The following is a 13,840-nucleotide window of genomic DNA, read 5'->3' as shown; positions in this document are numbered from 1 at the left end:
GCCTCTGTGTGAAATTATAGTAATGTACTATGTTGTCATACTCCATTATGACATGATACAAGAGATAAAAGATGGTTCAAATAGGTAAAGGAAGATATCTCTTAAGTGAGTGTGAGGGGGCAACATGAGGGTGAAGAGAGTGGAAATTATGTTAGGACTCTAACCATTTCTTTCTAAACTTGCTAAAACTGGTATTGTAAAGAAGAAACTGATATTCCTAAAAGACAATTAATGTTTTTTTTTTCATCTTCTGCAGAAAATAAAAACAGTATAACAGAGACACCATGTACTAGCAACATATAAACTGAGTGACATTGTTGGTACAATATTGTCTGCTTATGGGGAAAAATACACAGTCTAAAAGATGAGCTTCTGCTTAATATGATGTGTCTACTTACAAAGTCTTTTGCATCCCTTTCATGGTTGTTTGATGATACTAAACATACAAAATTGGGACCAAAATACCAATCTTTATTGGTTCTTGTTTTATGCATGCATTTATTATATAACAAGGGTCCAAAACACACTGCAGAAATAATCCAATTTGAGATCGCTTTAACTGCGCTGGCTCAATGCTAGGGAATTCTGGGAACTGTAGTTTTATGAGGCATTTAGCCACCTCTGTCAGAGAACTCTGGTATCACAATAAACTACAACTCCCATGCTTCCCCAGCACTGAGCTGAGGGAATTAACGCGGTCTTAGACCAGATTATTTTTGCAGTGTGTTTTGGACCAATATGTACCTTTGTTATTTTATTTGTCACACTTACAAAAGTTTTGCAAGCTTTTGCTTTCTGTCCACTCAGAATTAATCTGCAACTTTAGAAGTGTGGACTTCTAAAAAATATGGTTGCACCAGAGTGCATGCCAGCAGCAACAAAAAAGCAAATATAGCAAAATGGTTCCAAAAAGTGCCACTTTATGAGAGGATGGGCCCTGATTTTCTGAAGAAAATGCCTAAGAAAGAATTAATAAATATTTTCTTTTAATGTATAACAAACAGTTGAACCAAACAATTATGTAAACTGGAAATGACCCAAAACTCTAACAGTTTGGCAGCCGGTAAAGTGAAAAGCATTGTGGTAGCACATGTGCATTTGTGTCCTCCTCCTCCCTTCCACAATAATCTGCACTTAATAGGAATATTTTAAACTATGTAACTAAGCAACAGAGGTAATTGTTGCTTTCTAGAGCTTTTGTTAGGCACTCCACCATAGCCCAAATATGCATAATTAGGTATAATGTCTATAAATCATTATTGTACACATGTGGGTAGTTAAGTGGATTGAGAGAATAGTTCAATGAATTGGACATATTCACTGAAAATGCTTTTTATTTGTTTTCAGTAGTTGATAATACTTCGAAATTATGATAAACCTTTTCACTTTCTCTTAATAGCCCACTGTTGCTGAGACAAAACTTCATTTGCATTTTTAAATTATATTTAATTTATTATTTAAACTCAGAATTGGTCTGATATGGAATCCACATAGAATCCGGCCATCTTATCTTTTATTATAAGCTTGTTTGTCTCGCTCTGTCTCTCTTTTGATCTAGGAAGTAAAATGTGGAACGGTCCAGTTTGTGTTGAATACATCCCAACAAAAGAATGCACCCTATAATCAGCATTATTGAAGGGGCTAGTGTTGTGGCTAAATTCTTCTCTGCATCCAAAAATGCTTTTAGTTACTATGGTAATATTTACTTGATCCTGGCAGGCCAGTGTTGATTTTAGGGAGATAATTACCAGAAAAGAAGATGATGGAGATGTACTGTAGAGTGTCCTTGTCAGGGGGGAAAAAGTGTTCAACAAAAAAAAAATAAACGAAACACAAAGCATTTGTCTTTCAGTATTTGAGGCCCTTTCTATAAAGCCTCTACTTCTGATTGTTTCTTGATGTGATTTCAAAGTTAAAAAAATGTTTCTTAACACAAAACGCACATATACTTTGCTTACAGAAAACCAAAATCTGTTATTTTCTCTCTCTTTTTTAAATCTAGATTCTGTCTCATACTCTCATGCATTATGCAGTTCTATAGCTACTGTAGCTATTGAGAACATGTCAACAATAATTTGGATCTTCTAGTAACAAAAAAGGATCCAAAGCATTCATTTTGGATTTTGTTGTTTGTTTGTTTCTTTTTACAAAAACATGCTAGGAATCTAATCTATGAAGGAGTATGAAGATTGTGAAGCTGAAGGCTTTCATGGCCGGTATCCATAGTTATTTGTAGGTTTTTCAGGCTATGTGGCTGTGTTCTGGAATACAGTACTTTATTCCTGAAGTTTTGCCAACATATGTGGCTGGCATCATGAGAGATGCCAGCCACAGATGCTGGCAAAATGTCAGGAATAAACTCTTCCAGAACACAGCCATGTAGCCCGAAAAATCCACAAAAAAGTAAGGATGAAGATTGTTAATGAAAAGTCAGGATAGTGACATTTTCATCAACAACTAAAATTTATAAAGGGGTCAAGTCTAAGCATAGAATCATAGAATCATAGAATTGCAAGAGACTGCAAGGGCCATCCAGCCCCCTGCCATGCAGGAAATCTAAATCAAACCATCCCCGACAGATGACCATCTAGCATTACATTTCTTTGGAACTTTTCAAAGATTTTTAGCTTCATAGCAATAAGTCAATTTACAATGCATACTTTTCTCACAGTCATTTTGGCAATGTAATTTCTACTCTGTTTCCCTTACTGACATGTACAGTCTAGTAAGGAAGTGGGTGGATGGATGGATGGTTCAATGGCTGGTACTGTGTCTGATAATCATTATGAATATTTTGGTTCAATAACAGCCTACTTCCAATTGCTAGTTACAACTAAAGTAGACTCATTGAATCAAGGGGGTTTGCACAAAGTTTGGCATACTTGTAGCAGTTGATTTGGTGGCTTGAGTTAGGACTAGCAATTGAATTTCAGCCATGGTACTAATTGTAACAGAATGTTCATCTGAGTTTAATATCTTCTCACTCACATTCTGAGGACTGCATTAATTTAATAGCAGAGGATTAAGAATTAACAGGAATAACCTCTGAAAATGGTACACTGACTTTCCATATCTTTTGAAACCACAGTAGAATTTTTAAATCTCTAAGCAGAGAAGTCTAAGCAGAGTTTTCGGACAAATGCCCCCACTATTATCAGTGGGAGCTTAGCACGTATAAATCCTAGACTTACAGATCATTCACAAAGTGTGTTTAAATTAACATGCCAGGAAGAAATAAAATACAATTGAAACAATTGCGTGGTACTTTGATCCGGAATCAATATCACAATTGAATTACTATTTACTGCCTTGGGGTTACATATGAGATGAGAATAAGATGGAGGAAACACATAATTGTTGAATGGATCCTTTCTGTACATTCACAAGACAACACTTTAGCCATCTGAACTGAGCATCTCTAATAAATTTTAAAGTTTAAAATGACCAGGAATGTTCATTTAGTATGATGTTTGCTACTACTTAGTTATATAGCCAATCTTGTGGTCTTTGATCACTTAACACTGGAATAATTCAACTAATGTGAACAGGACTAATAAATGATTTGTAGAGTGTGGCCAAAATATAAACAATTTTAATTTTCTTTTTTCTCTTATTTAGAAGACACCACTATAACACAAGCAGAAACTATCACTAATTTGGATATGCAAGAAAATGATCATCAAAAGAAAGATGAATACACTAGTTACCAGGACTTAATAACCAAATCTTTAAGTACTGTTGAAAAAATAGTAAATGATGCACCAAATCATCCAGAAGATGAAAAACTAAGCGAGAGTTGCAGTCAATCCTTAAAAACAGAGAATAAGAATGTTAATGAATGTTACGTGATCAGCTCTTCAGTAAGCAGAGACAGAATTCACATTTCTGATCCACAGTACTGTTCCTCTGAGGATAATGAAAGTAATTCAGAAATGCTGGACAACGAATGGGAAAGTTCCTCAAATTTCTCTGAAGAGACAAGCTTAAAACTTCCCTTAAATCAAAAATACATTGTAGGACATAATGAGCAAGATATCTTAAAAGTGCCAGGAGTCAAAAGTGAAGCAGTAGATTTCAACAGTTCAGAAACAGTTTGCAACTCAGAAACAGGGCTGCAAGAATCACAGGAGTCACATGTGGAGTCTTTCAGTAACAGGCTTCAGAATCCATTGCCAGACAGTGAGGAAGAGGAGTGTATGTCAGAAAATACTGAAATGTCTTTTGATTTGGACAAAACTAAGCAAAATTTGAGTTTGCTGGAACGAGCAATTGCTCTGCAGGCAGAGCAGGGTCATGTCTTTCATAGCACCTACAAAGAGCTGGACAGGTTTCTACTAGAGCACCTTGCTGGTGAAAGAAGACAAGCCAAAGTGGTTGATCTTGGTGGTAGAACAATCTATAATAATAAACGTAAGTTTACTTCCCTTGTTCATGGTGGCATTCACATTAGACAGTTGGTAGATTTTATTGAAACAGTGCTTTGTATTTTAACTTCCAAATTAGCCTTTGGGGATAGTCACTGGGTACTTCAGCACATGTCATTCTTAGGCAAGAGACTATATGGATCTCTTCCTGCATTGCATACTGCCCATGACTGAATGGAACATGTGAGTAGGAAAAGACTCTTCTTTATGCTTTCATTATCTTGATTTACAGAAGGACCTGTTCTTCTAGGCATGTTTGGACCACTGCTAAAGACTTGCACATAGCTACCCTGCTTTTATCCCACAGACCTCTATCTCTGCTAGATCACAGCCCACCAATTTAACAGTCAGTGATTTGAGTCCATACTATTTCCTCACAGTTATCCCTTGCTATAACCTAGTCCAGAAACTTAGCTCTTCTGCTGTAAATTAGGAAATGAAGATAATGGGGAAAATATTTTGTTTGTTTCCCCAGACATTGGCCTGGGGATTATGGATTTTATAGTTCAATCAGGAATGTGCAATGATAATTATATTGCCACAACCATGGAGAAAAGTGTAAATCTTTTTCTGTAGTCTATATCTTGATTATTGCAGGAAGACATAATTAGATTCTATAAGTTAAAGTAGAAAATACTAAAGAAATATTATTTTACCATGTAATAATATGCTACTAAGAACAGCCATATTCATTATATAATATATTGTTATATTCAGATTTTTTTTTCTAGGTGCAATGGAGTCCCTATGAAACTCTCAGTTCTCTGTTAGAGCTGAGTCATTCAGTGACATTATGAATATCAAAGGGCTCTTATGCTCCTTGCCTTAGAATGCTCACTGTCATGATAATCCTTAACAATGAAGCCTAAGTGCAGTGTGTGCTTTGCATATTGAACATTTTGGTAAATGGAAATTATTTTAAGAAAAACACTCAGTTAAAAAAATGACCAAACAAATGAATGAATGAGTTAATGAATGAATGTATCAATCTTACATTATAATACCTTATTTCATATCAGATGTATCTATCATATTATATAAATTAAGGCAATCATGAACAGCTTTATAAGTTCTCATTTATGCAGATATGCATCAATGATAAATAATCACTTCTTATACCCTTATTAAGGACAAATTCCCCATGGATTCAGACTTAATGAATCTCTCCCTCAAACACATGACTAATAAGCAACAACCAGTTGCTTATAGTACAACATATTAATAAGGTCCAAATTTAAGCTGCATCCCCACAGTGCTATGCCAGATTTTAAAAACATTTTAAAACCAGCTGTCCAGTGCTGCTGCTGAAGATAACCACATCATTCATTAGAACATTCCACTATCACCACCCAGATAATTAGCCATATTAAACCATAGTGCTCACCTCTCACATGAGCACTTCAGATTCCCTTGTAATCCCCAATATTCATTAAGGGACTATGGGTGTAAATCAACATACACCTCCACTGTAGAAAATCTAGGGACTGTGGATTAAAACAAGCCTATCAAACCCAGACTGAAAATCAAATTTTGCAGACATTACCAGTGGGAAATTGAAGGACATGTATGGCAGTGCTGAGAATAGGATGAAGCCAAAGTGGGGAGATGGTATGTGGAGAATAATACTGGTAGATCTCCCCATGATCAAGAAGAGCCTATAGTGAACAGTAAAAGTTTAAAGACTGATCTGTTTCTCAGGGCTGAAAATCTGAGGTGCATCCCTCTGTGAGTGGGTTAAACACATAACACATTTACATATCTGGAGAGACTACCTTGAAAAAAAGCCTTGGTCTCATATATATGAGGTATAAAATGGGGTAAATGCCAATATCCCGGGGTATTTTGTTAGTGGTTCTTTTGCAGTTCTTTTGGTAAAAATTGACCCCAATGTGTGTGTGTGTGTGTGTGTGTGTGTATACACACACACACACACACACACACACATATATATATACTGTATATATATATATATATATAGAGAGAGAGAGAGAGAGAGAGTGCTTTAAGGAAGCATCAAGGCAAAATCTAGAATAAGATCTAGTAAAAAAAATAAAGAGATAAGAGGATCAATAAAATAAAAGCCTACTGATGCCAGTTTAGTACATAGCTGGCTTTGCTCCAGTACCAGGCCCTCTCTGATCAGATATGGTTGTGATGGAGTTAAGGGGATTATGTCACCATCTTGAAGAATCCTCGTCCAGTGGGTGCTTTGATTATTCAGCTGATCTAATTCCACCCAGACCTTCTGTAGCTATGGAAAGCTCATGGGAAGTGAAAGGGGGCAGGACCATGGCTACAGCAGTACTTCTCCAGCCATCTAGGGCCCCATTCCCACTGGGTTATAACGTGGATCAAGAATTGAATTAGGGGTGCATCATTCCCATTTGAGTGCGCATTCGATCCTCATTGTGCCGATTTCGTTCCCATTGGAATTCGGATCTGATCCCCATGTAATCGATGGTGGATAAATCGGTTTTAAAAAAGTGCATTTTAAAGAGGGTTTTCCTGCACCTCCAGAGTCTGATTCAGTGCAAATGAATGGGAACGAAAGGGTATCTGATTTGGGAACTTGGGGATGGGAGGAGCAGTGCTCAAGGGGTTGGCCTGGGTGTGACACCCGCTTGTTCTCTTTCCTGCATTACTGGCGCCATTTTCTCCCATTCGCATAGCCTTTCCCCCGGTGGAGTGGGAAGCAGGGTAAGGCGATCACGCTACATTGACCTACAAATGCAGTAAACACATTACGTCCCCTGCAAACCCCACCCCCGCTCCATGTTCATAGACCGACGTGTGAGGAGACCCATTGAAAACATTTTTTAAGTATTCTTTTTTTCTTTTTTTTGCCTCTGCCTGAGTGCCTGAGCAGCAGATCAGCTTTGCATTACATGCCTGCTTGATTGTCCCCCAGACAGCCCAGGGAGAAATGGGGGAAGCAAAGGGATTTGGGGTGAATAGAGGCTCCTCTCTTTCCCAGAGAAACTATGGGAAGACACAGAAGAGCCTGGGACCCAAAGGGGTTTAGGACGAATAGAGGCTCCTACTCTCTTCCAGAGGGAGTCTGCGGAGACTCAGAAGAGCCTGGGATGCAAAGGGGTTTAGGGCGAATAGAGACTCCTTCTCTCTTCCTGAGAATAGATTTGAGTGGAATGGAGGCTCCCTTCTTCCTTTCCCGGAGGGGAAAAGCGCCTAAGCAACTGATTGGCTGTGACGTCAAGTGCTTAGGCACTTGATTGACAGCTGATTTTTAAAAAAGAGGTTCTGGAAGGGCAATAGGAATGGGGAGCAAAATAACCCGCTTCAAATTACCACAGGGAAAATACCAATGGGAACGAAAACAGAGGTAAAAAAAAATCAGGTCTGTTTGCACCTGTTTTTAATGGGAACGATGGGTCTGATTCGATTACGACTCGGGAAAAAAATCCAAGTCAGAATCGCAGCGATATAAGTTGCATTATATGCCCAATGGGAATGGCCCCTAGATTTGCAGCTAGTTTAGCTCTGTCTGGACTTTCCACATTTTGGAAAAGCTTGGACAGAATGAAGTGGATGAGTGTGCCACCAAGAGAATCACCCCTTATTTATTACACATTATCTCCCCCTTGTCCCTGTTTCAATGGAGTAGGATTTTTTTTGTGGAAGGGCAGGGGCTTCATCAGGGGACCAAGGGAGTGATTAGAGATACTTTGCAAGTATAATATGGCCTAAAAGCTTGTCATTATCTTTCCTGATTTAATAGGCTCATCACACTTTTTATAGCCATGCATGCTATAGTGACCACAAGTATATAGATCAAAGGAAATTCTCAGCTTAAGCTCTCCACTAAAGTTTTTCACCAGCTTCCCAACAAATAAAGAATAATAAGAATACAATGAATTCTACATTCTTTATTTGATGTAGCCCTTATAAATATATAACATTCCCAAAGCCTGATAAGTTCATTTTTTTCCCTTTCACAGTTAGTTCCTGTTTTCTAGTTTTTGACTTAGGGCCCATTCCCACTACTAAAAGCTTTACATCCTACATCGATTTAAAGGGCCCCAGTTCCCACTGAAAATCAATTCAGATCCTCATCTGATCGCTTCCAGTAGTGGGGAAAATGGGGTAAATGCCAAAATCCCAGGGTATTTTGTTAGTGGTTCTTTTGCAGTTCTTTTGGTAAAAACTGACCCCAATCCATGCCCATCATGTGGGAACGTCAGATTGGGATTGATTCTTTCAGAATGGCAGAGGTGTGTGTGTGTGTGTTTGTCACCCATCCTCAGATGTCACACAAACCGCCAGTGCTGCCATTTTGGGTCCTTTTTTAAAAAAATAAACTAATCACAAAATTGCTAGATAGGCAAAGCAGCTACTTGCAAAAGAGAGTAGCTGCTAGGCCGTTCTACCAATTTTGTGATTAGTTTTACTTTTTAAAAAAGGACCCACCCCCCACCCCCACCCCCCATCCTCCTTCTCCTCTTCCTGGTTCCCTTCCTTGCTACCTTTCTTTCCTGCTGCCACACTGGCACTTCTCCCAGGGCTGGTGGGGCAGCCGGTGCTGCTGCCGGGCCTCCGTGGCTTTCCCAGGGCTGGTGGGGCAGACAGCATTGCTACCACACCAGCCAGCATGGAGCAAGCAGCATCAGTGCAGCAGCAGCAGTGTTGGAAGTGCCACCAGCCCCAGGAGAGGGGAAGGAAGTGAGAGAAAAAGGTAGAGAGAAGAGAAAGACCTTCCGAAGGTGTCCAGGGGGTACGGGGTGAATAAGTGAAGGGCTGCCTGTCTTTCACAGCCCCAATGGGAATGACAAGCGTGCCCTCCCAAAAAATCAATTCCAAACAGGCCCCATTTTCATGGTGGGAACAAGGGGCCTTTTGGAATCAATTAATATAGCGGGCAGAGCTGAATCAGGATGTGGGTTATTCCTCCAGTAAGAATGGGTCCTTAGAAGCTTATTGGACTCATTTTTTTTTTCTGTTATGGGTACAGAAAGGGGCCGCTCAAGGCTGGGCATGACCGAGAAAAAACAGATTTTACCGCACAGCAAAATGTCCTCAAAATGGCCCCCTTCCATCCCCCGGAGCCAAGCCATCCTTATTCAGTGCTGAGGAGTGTCCTTTGCTTTGGTCAGAAGTCTTCCAACTGGAGCAAAGGACGCTTCTCAGCAGTAAATGGAGATGGCTTGGGGCTGAGGGACGGAATGGGGCCATTTTGAGGACACTTTGAGGTGCGGTAAAATCCATTTCCCCCCAGACTCGTGTGGCCCCAAGTGTCCCCTTCCCGTGCCCATTACAGACAAAAAAATGAGTCCGATGAGCTTCTAAGATGCCTTGGCAATTCCAAACCCATGCATTTTAATGCAAAATAGCAAAGTCATCATCTGAAGTATTTTTTTTATTAAATAATTAAAATTCTAGAATTTTACCTCGACAGAGAGCTGCTTTTGCGCTCATAAAATCATTCAGGTAGGCATGGGGGGAAAAGAAAATGTTGAGACAATAAATTTGTTTCTGTGATCTGCAGACTTGCCTAGGCCTGAAAAGAGAGAAACCAAATGTCCTATCCCAGGATGTGATGGTACAGGGCATGTGACTGGATTGTATCCACATCACCGCAGTCTTTCTGGTTGCCCACATAAAGTCAGAGTTCCCCTTGAAAGTAAGTATTATTTCTTTGTAGAGAAAAATGTATTTTCCCTTCACTATTAGAATCAAAACATGGGGAATTGTCTCTAGGGAAAACTGTCAGGACTTTATCTATGAAGCTGCAAGGATCTGTAATGGGAAATAAACCCATGGATATGTACAAATGTACAAACTGTATTTACATTTCAAGCATCAGATTATTTTCCAGGATCACAGTTTAAACAATGTCTAGAGAACCCTAGCTCAAACCACCAGATGCAATCCATTCTTTTCATCACTTGCACATACTGGTCAGCAAATGGATTCTTTAACCCTTCCAATCCATCCCTGAAGGGAAGTATGACCCCCACACTCTGCCAGGACACCCTGACAAACACCAGAGGTTCTTTCATAGCACAAAGATATAGCACTATAATTCTGCTTTGAGAGCCAGTGTGTCGTAGTGGTTTGAATTTTGGATTATGACTCTGGAGACTAGGGTTCAATTCCCTGCTTGGCCATGGAAAGCCACTAGGTGGCCTTGGGTGGGTTACACACTCTCAGCCTCAGAAAACTCCATGATAAAGTCACGTTAAGGTCACCATAAGTCAGAAATTAATTGAGGGCTTACAATAACAAAATAATTCCACTTGACAATGGCTATACTGCATGGGGGCATCCTGTGGAATCCTTTTGTTTTTAGTTTGGTGAGCAAATTGAGCTCTCTGGCTGAGAGCTATAAATGTCCCTCCCTGAATTGCAATTGCTAAAATTCAGTAGGATGCAGCCATTCCAGTTAAAGTGGAATCATAGCATTATAAGTATATAGTATGAAAGGGACCTTGTATAGCAGTGGAATGCAGACCTCTTCCCCTTTTTCAAATCTCCATAGTGGTAGGAACTGAGATGCTTGTATGGAGACCTAGCATTGTATATCTGTTAAAACAGCCATGGACAACAGTGTGGGAACTAGGGACTAATTTTTACCCAAGAACCCCATGTGGACCCCACCCCCACACAAACATAGCAAGGCCAAATAATGGCCATTTCCTTCTGCAACATTTTGAAAGGGACTGCAGAGGAAAACAGAGGTATCTGGAGGTAGTACAGAGTTCTGAGATAATTTGCAGCTGGTTTTTTTCATGGGTTTTTACTCATTTGGAGAAGCATTTTACATTATTTGAGGGAAATTGCCTGAAAATGGCACCATTTTATTTTTTTAAAATGGGCATGGGTGGACTGGTAAAAGTCTTTGAGGCCACAAAATGGAGTTCAATGGTCTTTAATGTATAAATCAGAGGTGGAATTCACATGGCCCTCCAAATGTTGTTGGATTGCAGCAGCAGTAGCCAGCGTTGCGCTCCAACATCTGTAGAGTTGCATGTTTCCAGCTCCTAGCATGAATGTTGATAGCACCAGAGTTCTGAACCTGTGGTGAAGTTCATGTGTATTCAGTATGCTCTGTTCTTCTTTTTCTTTAGTCCTTGCCATGCATGAAAATGTTCTAAAGTGCCCCACTCCTGGATGTACAGGGAGAGGACATGTCAACAGTAACCGTAACACTCACAGAAGGTAATCCTACTCTTTTACCAGTAACAATAAACTAGCCTTTTCAAGACTGGCAAATGTTCATTAGCATTTGTCACTCATTCAATGCAAAATGGTAACACAACCACCTAAGTCCCATGAGGAAACCTCCTTGATAGCTAGGGATGTAATTATTCACTACGTTTCTTCCTTCATTCTCTCATTTAAATCACTGAGACTTCAAAAGAGAACTTTTGCTGAACTATAAGTTGAATGACTCAATTAATAATTTTCGGTATTGCTCTGAACAATTAATTGTTATTTGTTTTTTGTTTAATAAACTATTATTCTTTAAAATTCAGTAAAAAGGGGAAATAGTTTTAACCATTGGTGGGGGACAATTCTACCACCTGTGCCAATAAATTATGCTGAAATCTGTAAATCTTTCTATAATCTATCATGTATATCAGTAAATTATCATGCTTCTTCATCCTAATTATATCAGACATTATAGCTGTGTCCTTGTTTTTGAATATATGTGACCATGAATAGGAATAAATTAAGTTAATTATAAACGATCTTATTCATAAATACAGAAAAGGCCAATTTTATGTAATGAAATCAATCTCATCAGATATTTTCAGTGTACTTTGGTGTGCTGATTCAATCTTCTGACTTGTCCAACATATGTTCAGGTTATGATTCACCATGACTTGATCCAGTACACCAAAAACATGGATAAGTTTAGCTTGGGTTAATTTCCCCATGGAAGAAACAGATGTGGAAATGAGTGTTATATTACAAAATATAATCTTGTTATAGGGTAAGCATTACAAGTAGTGATGCTTGATTTTGTATGGAAGTAATGAAGAGACATACACAACAAGCACTGAATTTCTCAGACTGGGATGGTAGAAGTGGGTAGCAAAGAGTTCAGATAACTGTGAATGAAATAGGAATGGATGAACAAGGACAGCCTGAATGAACCAGGGCAGTGGCACCCTTAAGGGAGTGACACCACTGCTTCTCTATTTTGGCAGAAACATTGTGACATTTGCCTGTATCTCTTTAGAAAGCTTTAAGAGATGGTCAGAGTGGGGTGAATCTCAGTGGGAGAAGAAAAGAGGGCCCCCAGAATTTTTTAAAATTAAAATTTCAAATTTCAAAAATTATTTTTTTAAAAAATAAAGTTTTTGAATTTTTTTAAAAAAACCTTCTTTTTCCATTTCTTTAAAAATGTTACATTTTAACCAAATCTTCACTATGTATATGTAAGTACATTTAGGTAATCTGGATGATATTATAATTTGAAGGTATAATTTTAATTTTGCTAGTTGTTTAAGTCACAACTATTAGCATTACATTCAGTGGTATATGGGAATTATGATTTATGAGTAACATTAGTGCAAAAAAGCATTACTAAGGATTCTGTATGGTATGAAATGGGGGGGGGGTGTTAATACCATGGGTTCTCACCACTATGAACCAGGGGGGTGTAGGGGGTGCTCCAGCAAGATATAGATGGCTATGCAGAAAGAGATATAGCTGGCATTCCAGAAGCTGTGAAGGAAACAAATGGCAGTATGCTAAATAACATTTAATAGAAAGCTAAAATGAAAATTTAAAATGTTCCTTCCATGGGGAGAAGAAATATGGGTAGCTAAGTAATACTCATACATGGCAAATCTCTTTCCAACAGTCTTTCCGGTTGTCCCATTGCGGCAGCTGAAAAAATGGCAATGTCTCAGGAAAAAAATCAGCAAGAATCTCCCAAAATGGGGCAGTGCCATGATCAGGTCCACAGGTAAGACTCACCCATCATGTCATAGTGCAGGTATGTGGGTGAAACATACATGTCACTAACATTCTAGCCCACAATATCTTAAAATGTCCAGCTTCTGATTCTATGGTGCAGGCAGAACTTTACAAAATCTAAGGCAATCAACTCCACAATGTTCTATGAAAGACACAGGTGCCTCTGTATAAGTGAAAAGACTGCATCACTAATTTATGCACAAGTGACCTTTTTGGTTTTGCTTCAAGTCGATGTATGAGTGAGGATTCTTTTCCTACAGGGAATGAATGAAGAAAAATGTGTTTGTGAATCATGTTCCATGATTGCAAAATGCAAGTTTGCATGACATTAGCACTGCAGATGGGGTGGGAACCAGCAATTTCCTTTTGTAGCAGAATGTCCATCTAGAACAATTTGTCATAAAGTCAAGCCATACCGAAAACACAATATGAATTTTCTCATGAATATCATAAATGTACCTGAATGTAATAAT

General features: G+C 38.8%; 1 protein-coding gene across 10 annotated transcripts in view; it reads left to right on the top strand.

Moving 5' to 3' along the window:
- Positions 1–13,840, top strand: part of ST18 (ST18 C2H2C-type zinc finger transcription factor) — a 291,729-nt gene that overhangs the window by 223,378 nt on the left and 54,511 nt on the right. For 9 of the 10 annotated variants that reach the window (XM_089517296.1, XM_089517295.1, XM_089517298.1 and 6 more), the window contains 4 exons: positions 3,619–4,410; positions 9,925–10,059; positions 11,507–11,597; positions 13,252–13,356. In XM_089517296.1, coding sequence (XP_089373422.1) covers positions 3,619–4,410; positions 9,925–10,059; positions 11,507–11,597; positions 13,252–13,356 — 1,123 coding nt within the window. The remainder of the gene's footprint in view (positions 1–3,618; positions 4,411–9,924; positions 10,060–11,506; positions 11,598–13,251; positions 13,357–13,840) is intronic. The other variant, XM_089517297.1, reaches the window with a different exon arrangement.

Source organism: Sceloporus occidentalis, unplaced genomic scaffold, assembly GCF_023333645.1.
Source record: "Sceloporus occidentalis isolate IW3139 unplaced genomic scaffold, rSceOcc1.0.p SCAF_3, whole genome shotgun sequence".
NCBI lineage: Eukaryota > Metazoa > Chordata > Lepidosauria > Squamata > Phrynosomatidae > Sceloporus > Sceloporus occidentalis.
This window is presented reverse-complemented; position numbering and strand designations above follow the sequence as displayed.